The sequence below is a fragment of the Sarcophilus harrisii genome, chromosome 1, assembly GCF_902635505.1.
Source record: "Sarcophilus harrisii chromosome 1, mSarHar1.11, whole genome shotgun sequence".
Classification (NCBI taxonomy): Eukaryota; Metazoa; Chordata; class Mammalia; order Dasyuromorphia; family Dasyuridae; genus Sarcophilus; species Sarcophilus harrisii.
The window spans coordinates 260,997,988-261,020,259 of record NC_045426.1 but is presented as its reverse complement, the minus strand read 5'-3'; the positions used below and the strand labels follow the sequence as shown (position 1 = coordinate 261,020,259).

General features: G+C 36.2%; 1 protein-coding gene across 6 annotated transcripts in view; it reads right to left on the bottom strand.

The window, feature by feature from the left end:
* MAD1L1 (mitotic arrest deficient 1 like 1) overlaps positions 1–21,302 on the bottom strand; it is an 851,829-nt gene extending 830,527 nt beyond the window's left edge. For 2 of the 6 annotated variants that reach the window (XM_031950188.1, XM_031950462.1), the window contains exons 1-5: positions 20,339–20,431; positions 14,019–14,158; positions 7,205–7,345; positions 5,082–5,261; positions 4,051–4,175 (exon numbers count right to left, since the gene is read on the bottom strand). In XM_031950188.1, the coding sequence (XP_031806048.1) occupies positions 4,051–4,175; positions 5,082–5,261; positions 7,205–7,345; positions 14,019–14,158; positions 20,339–20,345 (593 nt within the window). In that variant the 5' untranslated portion in view covers positions 20,346–20,431. Of the gene's footprint in view, positions 1–4,050; positions 4,176–5,081; positions 5,262–7,204; positions 7,346–14,018; positions 14,159–14,458; positions 14,556–17,658; positions 17,681–20,338; positions 20,432–21,224 lie in introns of those variants that run through there. The other 4 variants (XM_031950245.1, XM_031950349.1, XM_031950308.1 and 1 more) reach the window with 4 other exon arrangements.
* Between the last annotated feature and the right edge of the window lie 970 nt (positions 21,303–22,272).

Below are 22,272 nucleotides of genomic sequence, written 5' to 3'. Positions count from 1 at the left end.
CTAGCCATCTAGGGGAAGGGGTGGGGAGAGGGAGAAAATCTGAAACACAAGGCAATGAAAGAGCCAATGTTGTCAAATTATCCATGCATATGTTTTGAAAATAAAAGGCTTTAAAAAAAAAAAAGAAAAAGAAATGACCTTCATCTAGAGCTTAATTTGTTTGTCAAATGCCACCAATTTTAAAGCCTTGGGACAAGAATGAAATGAAATACACAAGGACCATAAAAAGTAAAAATGATTAGGTAGAAAGGATTTAAAAGGATATAATTACTACAAATAGATACTGATACCTTATGTCTCCACCTTCACCAGGAGAAAGGGAACTACACCATATCTCAGATACTCTCACTCCCCATTGGCAAAATTTTTTATATATCTTAATTCTCCAGAATATGCAAATCCTGAGAAAAGCATTCTTACCTTCTTTAAAGAAAACATACTAGCCAAGATAAAACAAATGCCATTCCTACCATTCCACCAAATGAGGCAATCCAAATGCTTGTGTAATTTATACTTTATTGTAATCTACATTCTAGAGGCAAAAGAGAATTGTTATGTTCAGTGGAGTATAATAAGTATAGACTACATCTGGGAATCAATAAAGTACAGTGCCGTTATTAAAGTAGAAAGAGATTGATGGTTTTCAATTCCAATTGTGTTGATATTTATTTTTTCCCTTTATTTTCAAGCACCATCAATGGATATAAAGTAATTAAGAAAGGAAATAATATGATATCTACAACCTGTTATTGACCACTACTAACAATAAAATAAGAACAACCATAAATCAAAATATTTATTTCTAGCTATCAAATAAAGACTGGTTCTTCTGGATACAAACTACAGGAGCTAAAAGGGAAAAGTTCTAAAATGGGGTGCTTTGTTGTCTCACACATACACAAAAAAATGTTCCAAAGTAGGCAAGGCAGAGTTAGATTAATTACTTTCTGTCTTTCATATGTGGAATTTTTTATTGGATTTAAAATAAAATAAAAACTGTCTAGAGCTATACTTAAGAAAAGAACTGGAAGAGGCCCACCAATGGGCCTATAACTACAAAAATGAAGAATTGAGTAATTACAGATGCAAAAGTCACTGAAAATTTGAAAAGTATTATACTCTTAATTTATACAACTCTGAAATACAGAAATTTTCCACACATCCAAAGAAATTTTTTTTTTTTTGCAAGACAATTGATTTGCCCAGGATCACACAGTAAGTAAGTGTTAAGTGTCTGAGGATGAATTTGAACAAGTCCTCCAGATTTCCGGGCCAAAACTCTATCTACTGCTCCATTTAGCTACCCCTTTTGTACATATCCAATAGCCAAAAACCAGCTGCCCACAGGTATTTCACTAAGTGACAAAAATATTCTAGTAAGTTTAAAATATTTTCTTAACAAAATATTAACGATTAAATCATATTATTATTATTAATACAACATGGCTCTGATCACAATAGGCTCTGTGCCTATTGCAAAATTTCAAAGTAAGGCAGGATAATGAATGAATCAAGGATTCCTCTACTATCTGGTAAAACCTATAGATCTCATCTGAGAATGATGTACTTAAGTGCACACAATAAAATACATAGGATTATAAAGGAAACCACTTAGACTCAAAAAATATATATTTTAATGAGTTCATAGACCCCAGGCTAAGAATTCTTGCTCTACAGGTTAGTAACTTTACAAATAATGTTTCACTGTAAATTTAGCAAAGCCTGGTTGGATAATGCATTACAAACCAAATCATATTTTGTTTCCTTGCATGCTCTTAAACATATAAAATAATGTACTGTTGTATTCCCTCTCCTCCCAAAAAAGAAATCTATTACTGTAACAAAGAGACAAAAACTTTTACCTATAAACAAGGAAAGAGAAATCATTAGAATACCTTTTTCTTAAAATAAAGGAAATAAAAGAAAGGGCACTTTATTGTGGATGATATTTATCAATCAACCTAAAGTAACAAGAAATTCTCTTTGACTTGAGATTGCCAATAAAAATACATGAGTCTGAAGTTATGACACTATAGTAATATTCAAATAGTATAATAATTTACAATCCCAGTAACATATATGTATATATTCCTTCCAGCAATGCAGCCCTACTTCCTCTCCTTGTCCATTCTGTACAACTTTTATACATATCCTCTCATAAGCTTGTCAAGGAGGATTCATACAATGTCTCGGGGCCTTCCTTATTCTCTGAATATCTCAAGGATCAGTGAAGTACATAGGTTATCCATCGCTCTCTTCATCTGTCAAGCCCCTCTTTACTGATCATACATTTCTTTAATGACATCTTTTATTCTAGTTACAGTGAGTAAAGACAAATAAAGTACAACAAAATGTTTTTCCATAAAATTTGTAACATAGTACCACAGATTTTTTAATGAAGTAAATAAATAAGAATGCACCTTCTTTAAATGAGATAGTTCTTGAATTGTGCAGACTAATAAAAAAGCTTTTCACCTTTCAGGTTCCACCACCCACAAGAAAATGTTAATGAACAAATTACAGATATCTCTTAAAGGTCACTCACACTGATACTCTGGTCCTCTAACATGATGTTAAAGCAACGCATTCACAAATGCAAAAATATGCAAGAAACCACAAATGGCTTCTGAATTCTGGAATGGATGGAATCATAAAGGACTACAAACATACCTAAGATCGTGGCATGTTAAAATTCTGTGAATTAGTGAACTAACGTTAGTGAATTAGCATTAGTGAACCATGCAGAATCAGCAGCAACTCTTCCTTTGCCAGGTAATCCAAAAGTATACCCTTTATTGATGCTGTCCAATTTTTTTTAAAAAACAGTAATGTAAAAGGGGCTCCAACAAAATGAATTTTAAATTAAATTTAATTATCAATAGCATAAAATCAGATGTCAAATCAATTTTCCACTTAATAAAATAATGCAAAGCACCTGAATTTTAAAGGTTGTTTAATCAAAATCATTGATAAAAAGAGAAGTTACAGTCACTAGCTGGTGATTGTACCTATGTAAAATAATTTGGTTGTGCTTCTACTGCTGCTTATATAAACTGAAACAAACTACTCTTTAAGAAGGAAGTTATTTTGGGGGGTGGCAGAATCCATGTTTTCTTTTGAAACATGACTTCTACTGAATTGTAGGAGTAAGAAGGGAGGAAGGGAGAGAATCTGGAACTCAAAGTTTTAAAAACAAATGTAAAAATCTGTTTTACAAGTAGCTGAGAAAAAAAAAAAGAAAAATAAAAGCAGAGAAGGAAAGAATATACATTGCTTGAGAGTAGAAACTTTTTTTTTATCTTTCTTTACATCCTCAACACTCAGCATTAAGCCTGACACATAGTAAGTATTTAATAAATGCTTGTTGAATGACTTAGTGGCATTACATAATTCTTTTGACTTCTCATACTTGTAAAATCTTACTATTGGAAAAAAGAGGAACAGCTCCATGGTGTAGTGGATAGAGCATCAGCCTTGAAGTCAGGAGAACCTGAGTTCAAATCCAGTCTCAGACATGTAATACTTACTAGCTGAAAGACCCTGGGCAAGTCACTTAACCTCAATTGCCTCACCAAAAAATAACAATAATAATAATTTTTTACAATCTAAATCTACCACACAACTAAATTGGATCTTAGCCTATGGAACTAGTTAATAATCAAGACAAAAGGATTAAGTTTAAAATAGTTATCATTAATACAATAAATAAAAATGATTTAGTTGTTTAAGCTTTTTCTATGAATGTACTATAAGATTTTCATAACCTAATTCTAGCAAATCATGTGGGCTTTACTCATTCATAACAGGGAAGGAATCAAGTGTACATGTATGAGTTATAATAAAAAACAATTTCTATTTCTACATAATGGTAAGATCCAAAATTTTACAGAATTTTATTATGCAGTTAGAAAAAAGAAAAGCCTTTCTTTAACCAATAGAAAGCAAAATCCATGAAAGAAATTCCCCTTCAAAGCATCTACAAAGAGGCAACAGGTTATTTATTTGTTTGTTTGTTTTTTCCTGAAAGGGATCCTATTATGCTATACTCACTTGTGCTGTACATCTAACTGTTCAATCAGCTCCAGTTTCTGGGATTCCAAGTTCTTCACTTGCATTTCCTGGTTCATTATATTCCACTGCAACTCAGAAATTTTTCCCTTTAATTCACTGATGGTCTGGATCCAAAAGAAAAGAAGAAGAAAAAAAGGAAACAAAATGCCAAGACCATCACATTAATTAATTATTAAGGCAGAATGTGCTGTTATGAAACACTGATAAACAAAGATGAAGTCACTCATCAAAAAAGCCAGGCAGATAGGGAAACCCCCCAAAAAAGAGGCCACAAAGAAAGCCCATCACTTTCAATCTGTCACTTGAGTTTTCATATTTCTCACTGGCAGGATCAAAAACATTCTCCTCAATAAGTATATGCAGTGGAAGAATGAATTGGCTCCCATTGTGAGGAACAATTTCTCTGCCCAAAGGTTCTGTTTTAGAGGAGTGCCTACTTACATTATAAGCAAGAATCATCTAGAAAGTAACAATACAGAAGCAGAGTTGGTATGCAATTCACAGCAAGTCAACATTAACACCATCCCTCCCTCCAGCTCCAATCTTGCTCTTCTTACATCAGCATTCATTCTGAAAAATGAATGCTAAGTATATTCTCCTTTCCATGCCAAGACTAAAATAACCTTTAGGCAGCATCCAAATGGTCATCAAGAAAAGAGCCAGAAGGAATACAGATGGTTTGCCATCATCTTTTCCCTTCCTTGATTTTTTTTTTCCCTTCAGAACCAACAAATTCTTGTAAAATGGCAAAGTCTTTGATGAGACACTTATATATCAACATGGTATCTATTCTAATTTCAGGATCCTTGGTGCTCTCAAGTTATCACATGCTGAAAAGAAAATAGAAGCCTCCACTCCCTCACTCCTGTGTAACCTTTGAAAAGTGAATTAACCTCTCCTGGAAGAGAGTTTGAACTTTCTGTCAAATGAATTATATGATCCCTAAATTTTCTTCCAATTTTAACTCCCACGATCTAGAAATATGATCAACAGTGTTTTCAAAGACTCACCTGATTAGCTTCAGCTAACTTGTTCTCTTTATCCTGGAGCTTCTTGTTTATTGTGTCCAGATCCTGTTTACATGACTTATTGATTTCATTCTGTACCTTCAATTTATTCTCAGCTTCCACCTCTCTCTCCTGGAGCTGTTTGATACGGGTCAAGAGTTCCTGGTTACGGTCAGCCTCTCTCTATAAATGAGGAAAAATAACTTCCATTCAATTCTATAGAAAAGAATCCAGGGGAGAAATAGTTTCTAAGTCTATGTTACAGTCAATTCAGAATGCCCCCTACAACAAAGAAAACAAGTCACTACAATAGCACTTTTTGTGATGGTGAACAGTGGAAATATAGAAGCTACCCATCAGGGAATAGTCAAACAAACTATGGTGCATAAATGTAATGGAATACTGTTATGCTGAAAGAAATGACATGTTTGATGAATAGAGAGAAACATGGAAAGATCTATAGGAACTGATGCAGAGAAGTAAGAACTAAGAAAACAATACATGTAATCACCATAATAATGCAAAAATCAAAAGTGAATAATGAAAAATCACAAAGAACAAGCATGGTTTCAAAGAAAAAAGAGAAAACATTTCCACTCTACCCTTTCACAGAGGTAGGATGTCCATATTACATTTTATTACACATATTTCCAGTCTTTTTTAATGCATTTATCAGTTTTGCTGATTTTTCCTTTTCCCTTACTTATTTTCTTTAAAAAAATATATATATATATATTTGTTATATAGGAAGATTCTGTAGGAAAGAGAAAAGAAATTTTGGTAATATAAAAAGATTTGTCAATAAAAATTTATCTACAGGAAAATCTGGCATTCTTTTAGAAGAGGAAACAGAATATAAGATTAGATGATTTCAAAAATATCACATAACTAGTAAGTTAGAGAAAAAAGACAAAACCTCACTTTAATTTCCAGTCCAGTTCCTTTTCCATTCCTCCCCATGAGAATAAGACTGCAAGGAAAATCATCAAACTCTTCAATCCACTCTCCATACTCTAAAAAGGAGTACTCCCAGCAGCCACTCTGCTAGGAAACTGAACTGCTAAAGCTGAACCAAAGTGCCAAAAAAATCCATTAACACACAAACTTTGAAGAGAACAAGGTATAGCCAGGGGAATGACACAAAGGCTTAACACTTCCTAGTCTGTCTCACAGTTTATGCTAATTCAAGCTAATTGAAAGCCAGGGTCTTCATAATAAATCATTAACAGGGAGGCACATCATCTGGGTTCTTAAAAAAAAAAAAAAATCAAATTAATATCACACTGTTATTATTTCCACTGTTTTCATAGTGACCGAGCAAGAAAAAGTGTGACTATTCAATAAAGAGGACAGCAAAAACTTCCTCAGATAAAAGAGTGATTGGGAGGCAGAAGAAGAGCCCAAGACTTTGTAATCCAATTCTGAGCTTTCAACCCTGGCTGCATTTCTGCTAAAATTGATTAGCACTTATTGAAAAACCCATAGCAAATTGCTCTGCTAATCAAAGCAAATCAATTCAGGGATTTACATTGTAAAAGAGGATTATGGCCCATCACCTCAAAGGAACTAAGGAATCACAGCCCAGTCTGTTCCTCTGAAGGGCTCTGTCACCAATCAGGCAGAATGCAAGACCCTAGTCTGTGCCATTTGTTCATGGATGGAACGAGGGGATTCTTTTCCAGGCATCTACCTTTTCTATTACACATGCTATGTCTGCCAATACTTCTGTTATTTTCCCAGAGGATAGAAGAATGCCAGAAGGTCAAATCCTAGACACAGCTGCCTACTTAAGCAATATAGCTCAGTAAACCCATAAGGACATTCAACTCGAAAACTTTCAAAGTCATCATTTAGGCTTCATTTCCTCTCATGTGGGTGCTGGAGTTGTCACCATTCCAACTCATCACTGTCAAGGATCCAAAGCATTTCCAATTACCTAAGCCATTTAAATAATTGGCCCTGAGGAAGAATGCCTAAGTGTTCCAGACCCAAAACTCCTCTGGCTGCATGCTGTCATGTCACTGTGGGATTATTCAGCTGACTGGGCACTTATTTATTTGGCAGGTATCATACAAGATCCCGATTCTCTCAAGAGGATTGTCTAGAAATGGTTGGCTCATACCCACCTCATAATTCCTGGCATTGGTTGTTGCTGCCTTCTCAAGTTCAACTCGAGCCCTTTTGTGGCTCAACTCCATCTGTATCTTCTCCCGTTCTACCTGGATCAGGTGAGATTTCGAACGTATCTGCTCTGCTCTTTCCTCCAACTGTATACATCATAGAAACACAGAATGGCAGAATGTGAATGTTGGAAGGAATCTCAGAGGCCATCTAGTCCAATCCATAGATGAAAGGAAACCTTACTAAACCAAAACTGTCCCACAAAAGACATGCAAGGAGCAGGGAACTCATCACTTTGGGTCTCCTACTCCACTTTTGGATAGCTCTAAGTGTTAGAAAGTTTTTTTCTGACACCAAGACTAAATTTGACTCGAACTCTTCCATCTATCACAATTGTTTCTGCCCTCTAGAAGATGTTTAGAAAGGTTCAACATCCATTCCTTCGGGTGATTGAAAAGAGTCCTCAACCTCCAAAGCTTTATCTACTGCAGGCCAAAGATCCCTACTTCCCTCAATCAATCTTCATATCACATGGACTCACAGTCGTTCCCCATCTTAATTAGCCTCCTCAAAACACTTTTCAGTTTATCAGTATCTATCTTAAACTGTAATGCTAAGAATCACACACAGTACTCCAGATGACATATAACCTGGCAAAGTACAATGAGAGTATCACCTCACTTATTCCTAGGAGCTAGCCTCCCTTAATGAAGACTGAGATAGACGACATTAGCTTTATGGACAACAGAAAAGGCTAATGCTGTTGAATCAAAATGAGCTTGCAGCCCCTTAAAACTTAGATGTGCTATTTAACCTTATTACATTACTAACTGCCTAAGGGACAGAAGAAGTGAGGAGAATGGGAGAAAAAGCTGGAACATAAGGTTTTTAGGGATGAATGATGAAAAATATCCTCGCATGTATTTTGAAAATAAAAGGCTATTATTAAAAAAAAGTTACTAAAGAAAAAAAATTTACATGTGCAAAAATGTTTATAACAGCTCTTTTCGTGGTGGCAAAAAATTGGAAATAGAATCAATTGGAGAATAGCTGAACAAGTTTTGTTATGTGAATGTAATATTATTCTATTGTGCAATAAAAAAGTGATGAGCAAGCAGATTTCAGAAAACCTAGAAAGACTTGTATTGAACTGCTGCAAAGCAGTATCAGCAGAACCAGGAAAATACTATACAAAGTAACAGCAATACTGTGTGGCAATCAATTATGAATAACTTAGCTCTTTTCAGCAATACAATGATCCAAGACAATTACAAAAGACTAACAATGGAAAATGCTAGCCACATCCAGATAAAGAATGGATGGAAAATGCAGAATGAAGTATAGTCTTTTTCAATTCCTTAATTTTGGGGTTTTTTTCTCTCTTGGTCTGTTTCTTTTTTCACAATAGTAACTTATGTAGAAATGTTTTACATGATTGCATATATATAACCTATACCAAATTTCTCACTATCTTAGGAAAAGGGAAAATGAGGAGGAAGTAGAAGAAAAAATTCAAACTCAAAATCTTATAAAAATGAATGTTTAAAATTGTGTTTACATATAATTGGGAGGAAAATACTATTAAAACAAAACAAAAACAAAGTAAAACAATGAAAACTAAAGAAAAAGAAGTTGTAGCTAAATAAAAGAACAGCTCTCAGTTTTCTCCTTGGAGAGGTGATATATTCCCAGAGCTATTTTCCTTATAATAGTACTTTAAGTTTAAGGCAAAGTGCCATATATATGTATTTCATTCTATCTTCACAGGAATTCGGGAGGTGGGGGGTGGAGGGGTAAGTTACTATTATTATTTCCATCTTAGAGGAGAATAAACTGAGACTGACAGAAGTAACTTGTCTGAAGTCACACAAGTAGTAAGTATCCCAGACAGGATTTGAATTTAAGTTTTCCTGAACAGAAACACTTCAACAGACCCATCATTTAATCCAGCAGTACTTCTATAACCAAAAGTAAAAAGACTACAATGAAGCTCACTATATAGACCTTGAAAGTAGAAAATACCCGTGGTGGAAGGAGAGTAACCCACTTCATTTATGAAAAAGGCATTTTTCATCCCCTAACATTTCCTCTCTTCTCATTAGGGTTAAATCAAAGCAGATTAAGGTGGTAGAGTTCAGCCATTTCTGTCCTACACAAGAGAAAGGAATAAAACCTTTCAGAAAAGACAGCATGGAATAGTGGATAAAGCACTTTTACTTAGTGCTGAAGGGCCTGGTTTTGAATCCCAGCACTGCCAATTATACCTGTATGACTTTAGCAAGACACTTCATCTTTCTGAATTTATTTCTTTACATGTAAATACTGGGCTGGATCAAATAACCTTTAAGGACACCCCCCCAGTTCTAAAGATGTACAACTATGCTATCTTTCAGAAAATGACAGAGAAAAATTTTTTAAAAAGTTGTAGAACTAGACAAAATAATAAGCATGTTTAACCTGGCAAAAAGAAGAATTAGTGGACGTAAAATAAATGTTTTCAACTATTTCAAAGGGATTAGACCTGCTGGGTTTTTAGATTTTGCCAGAAAAAAATGACTAGGAGGATGAGGGGATTTAAAATCATTTCATGTCAGATGGTAGAAGAGATGAAAGACTGAAAGTGGTCAGACTAGAGAAAAGGCAGAAGGCAAGAAAGAAAAGGAGATAAGTGTGATAGCTACCATCAATATCTAAAGTGCTGTCATGCAGAAGAGGAACTATGATTTATTTTATGTCAGTCTGAAAGGTAGAACTAGGACCAAAGGGTAAGAGTTACAGGGATGCCAAGCTTTTTAATAACAGAGCTAGATGACAACAAAGCATCCTGACTTTTAAGTCGGTGACTTCATCATCATTGAAGGACTCAAGTAGCTGTTGGTCAGAAATCTAAGAAAGGTGATTAATACAACCGAAGGAAATTTATCCTGCATAATATGTTCTAGAGACTGTGAGACCATTATACTAGAAAGGCAAAGGTCCATGTTAGAAAGTGATGACTGCCTAAGCAAGATGGAGGCCAGACAACAAAAAATCCTAAAGAACAGGCTCAGGAGTGTGAATTTATACACCTACAAGGTGTAGTGTTTTCTCTAAAATATAATGTTCTCTATTGAGGTTTTCTTAGGGTCTCTGGAGGAACCTCTGTTTCAATTCAGTAATCACCACAAGTGCAACCAGGTATTAAAATCCAAATCCTTTATTATCTCTTTCAAAGTTTTGTCTCCTTCACTTGGTGCTTGGCTAGTTTTCTGGGGGCCTCCCAGTGTCTTGGAATCAGTGGAGAAGTGAAGGAGGAGAGCCTGCCACCAAGGCGGTGTGAGATGGGATGAATCTGTCTGAGTCCAAGAGCTTGGGCTGGTGCTCCAGCCTTCAGCCTTCCGCCTTCTGTCCGCTTGTCTATGAATCTCTGAAATCTCCCTGGCTGAGGCGCTTCTAGCTTATAGGCTAACACACTGAGTACAAACCAATCATTGTATCACTAGGAAACCATTATTTGTTGTAGGATTAAATCAATGTTAAACTAGATTCAACCATTGTCTCCTCAATTCCACTTAGTACCTTGTTTCAAGTTCTGGCCCATAACATCTCCTTGTAGGATTAAATCAATCATACTGAACCATGCTAAACTGGACAACTATTGTCTCTATCAATTCCACTGACTTAGTACCTTGTAAGAATCCTTTGTTTCAAGTTCAGAGTTCTGGCCCATAACAGTAGGTACTAGGATTTCTAGACAGAAGTTCCTGTGACATGATGAAAGAATGCTGGTGTTTTGTTTTGCTTTGTTTTCAGTCTGAAAGTGGCATACTGGACAGCATTAAGACACTCCATCTCCCAATTCCAGGCATTTGCTCTCATTGTCATCCATGTCTGAAATGTTGCCCCTCTTCCTCTCCACCTTCCGGCTTCCCTGGCTTCTTTTAAGTCCCAGATAAAATCCCAGCTTCCAGACAAGGTCCTTCCCAGGACCCCTTAATTCTAGTGTCTTCCTTCTGTTGATTATTTCTTAATTATATGGTTTATAACTTTTTTGTACAGTTATTTGCCTTATGTCTTTCCAATTAGACTGTGTGGTCCTTTAAAGTAGGGACTTTCTTGTGTCTTACAAGACACTCTGCACTTAGTACAGTGCCAGACACTTAGAAGGCTGTTACAGTAAGGAAAGCTTTTTATAAATAGGGAAATGGTTCATGAACAAACAAGATAGAGACCAAGCACATAACAGACACAATTCTGATCATATAAAAAACAGACACAAAACCAATGAGGCTAAAATTAAATGCAAGTAGCTAACTGGGGGGGAAAAAATCTTTGAATCAAATTCCTAATTCCCAGGTTTTATATCAAAGGTATAGAAGGAACTAATTTGAATGTATAAGAAAAATAATCATTCCTCGAGTGACAAATGATCAATAAATAGAAATAAGCAATTTTTAAGGAAAGAAATCCAAGCTATAGCCATAGGAAAAAAATGCCCAAATCACTAAGTAACTATGGAGTTCTATTTCATGCCAATACAAATTGGCAAAGCTGACAAAAAAAGGAAAATTTCAGGAAAACAGGTCATCAAAGAAGTGTGTTGCAGAGCTATGAATTGATCAAGTCACTCTGAAAGCAATTTGGAACTATGCCCAAATAACCAAGTATATATACTCTTTGACCTAATAATGCCACTACATGGCCTATATTCCAAAGAAATCAAGGAAAAAGCCAAAAGACTTATATCTACAGAACTATTTATAGTAGTTCTTTTTATGGTGTCAAGGAACTGAAAACTAAAAATGAAAACTGAAATGGGGTATGGCTGACCAAATTATAGTATGTAACTGTAATAAAATACTATTGTTCTTGCAAACTGAATGGATGCCCATCAATCAGTTTGGGAATGGCTGAATAAGTTATGATATATAAATGTAATGAAATATTATTGTTCCATAAGAAATGATCAGAAATACAGATAATTTCAGAAAGGCCTGGAGAGACTTATATGAATTCATGCTAAGTGAAGTGAGTAGAATCAATAGAACACTGTACAAGTACATGTTGTCAGGGACCTGTATGTGCACAAATGTTTGTGGCCGCCCTTTTTGTAGTGGTTAGAAACTGGAAACTGAATGGATGTCCATCAGTTGGAGAATGGCTGAATAAATTGTGGTATATGAATATTATGAAATATTACTGTTCTGTAAGAAATGACCAACAGGATGATTTCAGAAAGGCCTGGAGAGACTTACACAAACTGATGCTGAGTGAAATGAGCAGGACCAGGAGATCATTATATATTTCAACAACAATACTATATGATGACCAGTTCTGATGGACCTGGCCATCCTCAGCAACGAGATCAACCAAATCATTTCCAGTGGAGCAGTAATGAACTGAACCAGCTATGCCCAGAGAAAGAACTCTGGGAGATTACTAAAAACCATTACATTGAATTCCCAATCCCTATATTTATGCCCACCTGCATTTTTGATTTCCTTCACAAGCTAATTGTACAATATTTCAGAGTCTGATTCTTTTTGTACAGCAAAATAATGTTTTGGTCATATATACTTATTGTGTATCTAATTTATATTTTAATGTATTTAACATCTACTGGTCATCCTGCCATCTAGGGGAAGGGGTGGAGAGTAAGAGGTGAAAAATTGGAACAAGAGGTTTGGCAATTGTTAATGCTGTAAAGTTACCCATGCATATAACCTGTAAATAAAAGGCTATTAAATAAATAAATAAACAAGTACATGTTGTCCTTGTTGTACATGATCACAAGATCATGTGATGATCAACTGTGATAGACTTGGCTCTTTTCAATAATGAGATAATTCAGGCCAATTCCAACAGACTTGTGATGGAGAAAACATCTATATCCAGAGAGAGGATTATGGGAGCTCAATGTGGATCACAACATAGTATTTGCACTTTTATTGTTGCTGTTTGCTTGCTTTTTTTTTTCCTTTCTCTTTTTTTCCCCTTTTGATCTGATTTTTTGTGTATAGCATGATAAATTAGAAATAGATTAGAATTGCTCATATATAAGCTATTGGATTATTTGCCATCTAGGCAAGGGGAGAGATGGAAAGGGAAGGAGGAAAATTTGAAACAGAAGATTTTGCAAGAGTAAATGTTAACAACTACCTATGCACATATTTTGAAAAATAAAAATCTATTATTATTTTTAAAATATACTATTATTCTAAGAAATAATGCAAAGGATGGTTTCAGAAAAATGCAGTCAGAACAATTTATATATTAACAACAACACTGTAAGATAAACTATTCTAAAAGACTCTGAGCAAGCAATGACCTATTATGATTCCAGAGGATTGGGGATAAAGTATACTATTCATTCTCCTAACAGAGATGATAAACCCCAAGGTACAAATTTTTAAAGGCATTTTTTTTAGACAAAGCCAAGGCAAGGTATTATATTTTCCTTGCCTATTCCTATTTGCTGCTAGGATTTTTTGTTTTGTTTTGTTTTCAACTTTTAGAAAGGAAAGAGGAGGGAGAGAAAAACAGATTTTTTTAATTGAAGAAAAGTAAAACTAAAATACATGAAGCAATAAGGACTAGACTATGTATTAGCATTGCTTTCTTCCCTTTCTGAATATAGTCTCCATAACTTCCAATTAGTATTGCCATAGAGTTAAAACAAGGTCTCTGTAGGGCTGACACAAGAGGTTCCTTCCAACTCTCTTGACTTTGTGGACTTCAAGACACAAGAGCCTTGGCTCTTACTGGCCTTTGGTAAGGCTGACTCTGAAGCAGTGTTAAATTCTTCAACTACATTGAACCACAACTCCCATAAGTACTCACTTGCATGCTCTGCTGGTACTGTGCATTCAGGTTAGAGCCTTCCTCCACATCTGGTTTTGAAAGAAAGTTTTCCAAAGTCCTCAGGCAAGAAAGGACAGCAGTACTTTCCTCCTCAAGATTTTCCATGGTCACCGTCTCTCCTATAAAAAGATAAAAGGAAAATAAAGAACATCCTTTATAAATGTCACAAGATCTACAAGAAATGGAATAAATATTCATTGCTTTTGGGGGCCTCAAAATATTCCAATATTCCTTACATAAATTACTCCAGTATCCTTCACAATATTCCTGTGATCCAGACACTTTAATAAGAAGGAAACTGATTAAAGAAAGAAGCCCAATGATAGAAAGCAATGGAATTCCACGTCACGTCATGGTTGCATGCATGCCTCTTGGGAGCACATGAAAGAGTGATTTAGTTTAGAGCACAATTAAATTACCCTAATGTGATTTCATGCTTTCTGGCTGACAATTCATGCAAATCCTTTATTTTCTCCTTTTTAAATTGCTGTTTCTCAACAGTTATTAAAAGGTTAACCTGGATTAGATGAGAAAGTTAACAAATAAAATTAGTAAATGATAATGAAATTATTAATCTCCCTTTTCACCACCTCTACTCTAATTTTGTTTTTGAAAAAAGTTACTGGCTGTGTTTGAATATACTATTTCTCAGTTTCCCTCTCAATGATATATATATATATATATATACACACACACACACACATATATATATATATGTATTTATGGGAGTTGTGGTCCAATGTAGTTGAAGAATTTAACACTGCTTCAGAGTCAGCCAGTAACTCTTACTGGCCTTTGGTAAGGCTGACTCTGAAGCAGTGTTAAATTCTTCAAAATTTTCAATTCCTCTTTTCTCAGAAACCACATCAACTACTTACCTGTTTATCCAGAAAGAGAATTATACCTTCTTCTCTTAACAGATTTATTACCTAAAATTTTACAAATAAAGCTATAATCTATGTAACTCTAATGACTAAGAGCTGTAAGAAACATAGCTCTGTTCCTTCATTGAAGATGTGAAGGACTAAGGATGTAAAACAGGGCAGACAGGTCAATATTTAGGCCAGTTTTGCTAAACTTTTTTTTTCCTTTTTAAAATTTTTGTTTTAATGGAAGAACTTCTGGGTAAAGGAAGTGACAGGGGATCTATTCAAAATTAAATATGACAGATCTATGGAGAAAAGAAGAATTTATGCTCAACAAGATAGAGAACATTATGAAATGCCAAATGGATAATTTTGATTATATTAAATTTTAAGTTTTAGCATAAACAAAACTAATGCAACTAAAATAGAAGGAAAGCAAAAAGCTGGGAAACAATTAAAGGTATTGGTATTTTCCAAGTCTCAGTCTAAGGCAATGCCCATTCAATGATTAAAGACTAAGTAAGAATTGAAATAAAAGATGGGCAAGTTTGCCACAGCAAAAAAAAAATCAGTTTGGGAGGGGAAGACCTTCAGTTTCTGGCCAAAAACAGAAAATAATTTGTTACTTACACTTACTATGAGTCACCAAAACCTAAACAATGACCAGGAAAGGCTTGGATTGGGACCTATTATTGGCAATTCAATGAAAGTTTTAGTGGTTTGGGTTTAAAGGTATAGACAGGTAATTTTTTTAACCTCATCTTTTAATCCAAAGTATCTTCCAAAATGTAAGTGAACAAAAATTATATTTCTTTGAACAGAACACCCACATGTAAGAATATAAAATCCCCATTGCAGAAAAAGGACAATGCACTGAAAAACTTTAAAATGGACTCCCATATTTGTAGTCTGTTGATATCTTTTAAAATATAGACAATTTCATTTTTTTAATATTGTTTGGTGCTCACGATGTCTAGTTCCTCCTAATTGCTTTCTCAATCAATTACTACTTATTATTTGTTGTCTACTACATGCCACACATTGTGCTAAGTATAAATATAATGTTCATTCAGAGATGAGTTTCAGGACATGTGAAAATGAAGATACTTAATGTGACAAGACCATAGAGTGAAGGAGAAGAACAAATTCTTGAAAGTAACTTGAAACTATTTGAAACTATTTTTACATTTGTCTTTGTATCCTCAATGCCTAGCACACTGCTTGGCACATGGATTATTAAATGTTTGCTGACAGCATTTTTACAAATGCTTACCAAAAATACTATAAAACAAAATATGCTCTAAAATTAAATTTCTTGTTTCTGTTGGCCAAAAATTAAAACCAACTTTGCTAATTCCTTTTGTTAACACTCCTGTAAGCCATCTCTCCATTTGTCTTCTAGACAAAATACAAGTACTATGATGGGTAAAGTGGTAAAAGAAAAACACCATCAGGCCTGAGGTGAAGAGGCCTGTGTTCAGAGAATTAGATGCTATTTTCTCATCTGTAAAATGAAACCAAAGTTCCTCTTCCAACTACAAAAGAGTGAATCTGTAAATCTATGCCCAGGTCCTGGACAAGGATCTTATATTTAGATGGCTAATAGCTAAATTAATGTTTCTAAATTATCCAAAAACTATGATTCTTCGTATAATTTATCCCATTCCTCATTCTTCTGCCTGCTTCATTTTGCATATTCTTGTAATTTCTTTTTCATTTTTCATTTTTATTGGTTGCCATAAAATTCATCAACAAGTGGCCATCAAGGGGCCATTCAGCTTAACAAGTTGTAGTACATGAATTTAATGGAATACTACTGTTCTACAAGAAATGATGAATAGATGGATTTCAGAAAAACCTGGAAAGACTTACTTGAACTGATGCTGAGTGAAATGAGAACCAGGAGAATATGTAGTAACAGCAACACTATATGATAATCAACTAGGACAGTCTCCTCAACAAGAGTGATCCAAGATAATCCCAAAAAATTTGTGATGATAAATGCTATGGAGTCTGAATGCAGATTGAAGTATACTATTTTCATTTTTTTAATTTATTTGTTGTTTTTTCCTTTTGTCCTGGTTCTTCTGGAAATATGTTTAACATGATTTTATATGTATAGCCTGTACTGGATTGCTTTCTCTCTAGGAGTGAGGGAGGAAGCAAGGGAGAAAGGGAGAAAATTTTGGAACTCAAGATCTTACAAAAATAAATGTTGAAAACTAATTTTGCATGTAATTGGGGGGAAAATACTATTAAGTACAAAACAAAATACAAGTGGCCAGTCTACTGAAAATTAGTCTCTCCATACTTCTAAAATGTGAACTAAGATGAGGTACCACAGTAGGGCTTTGTGAACCAGTCAGCAATGTCTTAGCAAGAATCAGTTGAGATTAGATAACATAAATCTGCAGTAACCTTGGTTGGCAATGCTGTGTGACTTCCTCCACCAGCATTCAGCAACAAAAGCAAAGGTTGACAGCAAGGTAAGAAAGCAATAAGGCAAGAGACAACAAAGCAATACACACTTGAACTTGGTTAACCAAAGAGCAAGTCTACTATAGAGAAGAAAATAAGCAGAGGTTATAATCAGGACAAACAAAAGATACAGGAGTGAGAAAAACAAATGAAAGGATAGCTTATAAGAGATGGTCTAAAAGGTTATGTCTCTAAGCCTGTTTACTTCTTTGGACTCAGAAGATTAGAACTAGGAAATTAGATTAACATATTTTATACATAATATCTTTACTTACATATGCACATGTTGTTTTCCTGATGAAATTTAAGTTCCTAAAGGGCAAGAAATATTCCATTTTTGCCTTTATATGTTCAATGCATAGCACAATGCCTGGTTTACAATTACCAAAATGAGGCAAAAGTATAAAGATTATGGAGTCTACAAATTAAACATCAATAAACTTAATCACTAATCCTGGGAATATTCTAGACTATAACAAAGGAATGCTTTATAAACATTTAAACAGGGAAGCAGTTAATACTAAAAAACAAGCATAACAAGACAAGTCAATATATCTTCATTTTTTTTCCAACAGGAATAATGATAAGGAGAATGCTACAGATATAGCAGTTTTATTTAGCAACCAAGTATTTAACAGTTTTCTCTCACGCTACATGAAGGAAATGGAGATATGAGTACACAATGGAGAGTGGAATACAAGGAGGTGAATTAAGAACTGCTGGAAAAATTACAACTAAAAAAGCAATTGTGAACTGTTTGGTATTAAGTTGCAGGCAGATCTCCAATACAGTGGCCCAGAAATTCTTCTCATCCTAATTAATACCCAAATGATTTGCCAAGAATCATAGAACTACAAAGCTGTAAAGTTTAAAGATGCTGTCACTGACTTTAAAAGTCCCAGCACTCTTCCTACTACACCACTGTATTTCAAGCAAGACAGTCAGATTTACAGATGATATAAAGCTGGGAAAGAAAGCTAATAGACCATACGAAAGAATCAAGATGCAAAAAGATCTTTTCAGGCTTAAATAATGGGCTAAAATGAGTAAGATTAAATAGAAATAAATACTTAATTTTACACTTAGGATAAAAAAATCAACTTCAAAAATATAAGGGAGTTGTAGCTAGACGAAAGTGACCACAAAAAGCATCTAAAGACTTCAGTGGATTGAAAGTTCAGTGAGTCAGCTGTATGACATGGCATCTTAGGTTACATTAAGAATAAGAGATGAAAGGGAGGGAGTAAAATGAAGGGAGGGAGAAAAAAAATTGGAACACAAGGTTTTGAAAATAAAAAGCTTAAAAAAAAAGAAGAAGAAAAGAAAAGAATAAGAATAAGAATAAGAAACAGGGCAGCTAGATAGTACAGTGGATCAAGGGTTAGCCCTGGATTCAGGAGGACCCGAGTTCAAATTCAGCCTCACACTCTTAATACTCACTAGCTGTGTGACCTTGGGTAAATCCACTTAACCTCAATTGTCTTGCCAAGAAAAGGGGGAAAAAAAAAGAAAGAATAAGAGAGGTAATAGTTCCACTGTGTATAATGCCCCAATCAAATCATACCTAGAATACAATTTTCAATTCTGAATAACAATTTTTAGGAAAGACCTAGAGAAATTAGAATAGACTTAGAAGAGAATAAGCAGAATGGTAGGACTAAAGAAATAGTCATGTAAATACTAGTTAAAGGAACTGATTGGAAAAGAGAATTTAAGAACATTTCAGATGTTTGTGATCAACATCTGAAGGACTGTTATATGGGGGAAAAAAATGTTGATTTCACACCTTGGTCCCAGAAGCTGGAACTCCAGGCTACAGATGTTATTAGGTACAGAAAGGAAAAACTGCACAATAGATAAAACTGGATTATCTCATCAGGTAGGGTTTTACCCCATAGAGGCAGAATAAGTACCTTCCAGTTAAGAAACAATTCTTTGTCAGGAATGATTGAACATGATGATCTCAAAGGCCTTTTCCCAATTCTTTATTATGATCTATAAAATATAGCTAACAATACTTAAACTAGATACTTAAAAGTTTTTGTCAGGAAAACAACAATCAAAGGTCCTTTCCACTTGCTTTATTGTGATCTGTAAAACACGGCAACAATTAAACTAGATACTTCTCAAGATTTTTGTCAGGAAACACTTTGTAAACCTTAGGAAATCAGATATAATTTCAGATTTGTACTATCAAACAAAAGGAGTAGCAGTTTTAGCAGTTTTCTTTTGATCAATTAAACCATAGGAATCCAAAGGAAATTTCCCATAATGAAACTGACCCAAAAAGAGGGGGCAGTATGGGAGTTAGTAGCCCAGAAAACAATTAGGTCAGAAGTTCTTAAACTGAGGTCCATGAACCGTGTCTCTGTGCGTGTGTGTCTGTGTCTCTGTCTCTGTGTCTGTGTGTGAGACACATAATCATTATCAATATAGTTAGTTTCCTTTGTAATTCTACTTCCAATTAATCTAATTAATGAAGTATACTAATCTAATGAAGCATATATTTAAATGTATGTATTATTTATATATTTAAATGTATGTATTATTTATATATTTAAATGTATATATTATTTATATATTTAAATGTATGTATTTAAAAGCATTATTCTAAGAGGTTCATAGGTTTCACCACAATGTTAAAAGACTGCCTTACCCAGAAAAAGGTTAAGAACCTTCATATTAAAAGTCGTGGAGAAGAGACTTTCCAAAAGTCGGATAGTAACATAGGAAAGAGGGTTGGGTTTGATTGAGCCCAGGAACTCGATGACATGAAAGTAAGAGAGCAGGCAACTGCTAATTTCTTTCTACAAGCAAAGTCTGAGGCAGGGCGGGGGGAAGAAGGAAAGGCAAAATGTTTGAACAGCCTGGGAACCATTATTTGGTTGTTAGCAATAGTTCACCTACACAATGGCCTCCAAGGTCTGGCTCAACAAGCAAACAAAAAGTATTTACCAATCATCAGCTGGAGTGACTCTTTTGCTAACTCAAAATTCTGAAAGATAGATAGCTGCTGCTATTAGCTCCATTTTACAAATGTGGAAACAAACCCAGGAACATTAAGTGGGTTCTCGCTCACAATTAGCTCCAGAGGCTCTGACACAAACCCTGTGATCTTTCCGGCTCCAAGCAGGTAGCTGCTACAACCATTTGCATCATGGTGCCTACGTAACAGACAGCATATACTCCGTACCCGGGGTCAAGGGCTCGGATCTTTGGACCATAGGGTGGTCTGACACGGGGCCCGAGAGCTCGACCAGGAGCTCGGGAAGGAAGGGTTCTGACTCCCTGCCTAGACAAGAGGGCAGCAACCCCTGAAGGAACCCGAGGTGTCGGAAGGACTGACTCTTTGGCCCAGGGTTCGGGGACACCGAGGTGCAAGGCTCCCCGATACCAATAAGGTCAAACCTCTACTCAGGGACTTCCGGGAGGTCGGGGCCCTTGGCCAGGCTTAGGGGTGCGGGGACCCCCGGAGGAACCAGCGGCTGCGCAGATGGGGGGTCCGGGGCCCCTGCCCGGAGTTGAGAATGTAGGGACCCGCTGGGCCAGGAAGATCGAGTCCCTACCCGGGCTTGGGGATAGAAGGACCACCTGGACAACCACGCCCCTGCCCAGGTTTGGGGGCACAGGGGCTCCCGAGGAGCCCGCGGTGGCGGGAGGACCGAGCCTCCGCCGCGGGTCGGGGGAGGCGGGATCCCTGCGAAGCCGGGAAGGAGAAGAGAGGCACGAAGCCGTTTCCTCCGCATCTACGTAACCCCTCGGCTCGCTCGGGCCCCCGGGCCCCGCCGGAGCGGGACCGTCCCACCAGCCCTGCCTGCTGCGCGGCAGCTCAGGCGCTCACCCACGCTCCCGGAGCCCGCCGCCGCCGCTACGCCGCTCAGATCTCCCTCCTCGCCGCCCGCGTCCGCCTATCGCGAGAGGAGCCCCGGCTTTATGGGAGCCGGGGGCCAATTACTGCCCTCTCCCGCAACACGTGCGGCGCTACGGCGTCCTCCGAGGCCCAAACTTGTCGGAGGACTGAGAAACGCCTCCCTCAGCGGCGGGGAACTTGAACTAATCGAGGATGCGAGGCTAAAAAGGATTTGAACCGTTCACTTTTCAGGGCTCGGCCCAGTTTTGTCTGCTTTTTGTTGACTGGGAAAAAAAAGTTAATCCATAAAGACCTTTTGTTCTGCTTCCCTCCTAACCCTCCAGAGGAATTTTTGGACGTTTCTAGCACTCCCGCAAAGACTGCGGCGCGCATTGGCCATCAGGCTGTGTGTTAAGGGGATTTCTTTTACAATCTAGTCGGACGCTTAGGGGGGCCTTAAAAAATACGTGATGATTTGCTGACTTCAGAGGCTTGGGACACAGATCAAGCTTATTGTACAGAACAAAATAATACGGAGAAGGCGCGTGCCCAAAGAGAACTTTCCCCTCTTTTTTGAAAAATAGCTTTATCGTTTTCAAAATGTATGCAAAGATAGTTTTCTACTTTCTCCTTTGCCAAACCGTGTGTCTCAGCCGTTCCTCCCTCTTTCCCCCTTCTCCCCCCCTTAGACTGCAAGCGATCTGATGTAGGTTAAACAAGTGCAATTCTAAAAGTTTTTTTTTTTTCTTTTTCCGCCACATTTCTTCTAACAGCGTCTTTTTTTTTTTTTTTTTTTTTTTTTTTTTTAAATTTAATAGCCTTTTATTTACAGGATATATACATGGGTAACTTTACAGCATTAACAATTGCCAAACCTCTTGTTCCAATTTTTCACCTCTTACCCCCCACCCCCTCCCCCAGATGGCAGGATGACCAGTAGATGTTAAATACATTAAAATATAAATTAGATACATAATAAGTATTATTATAAACTGAGGCAGAACACCTAGAGAAACTGAGTCAGGACTGGATCAGGATA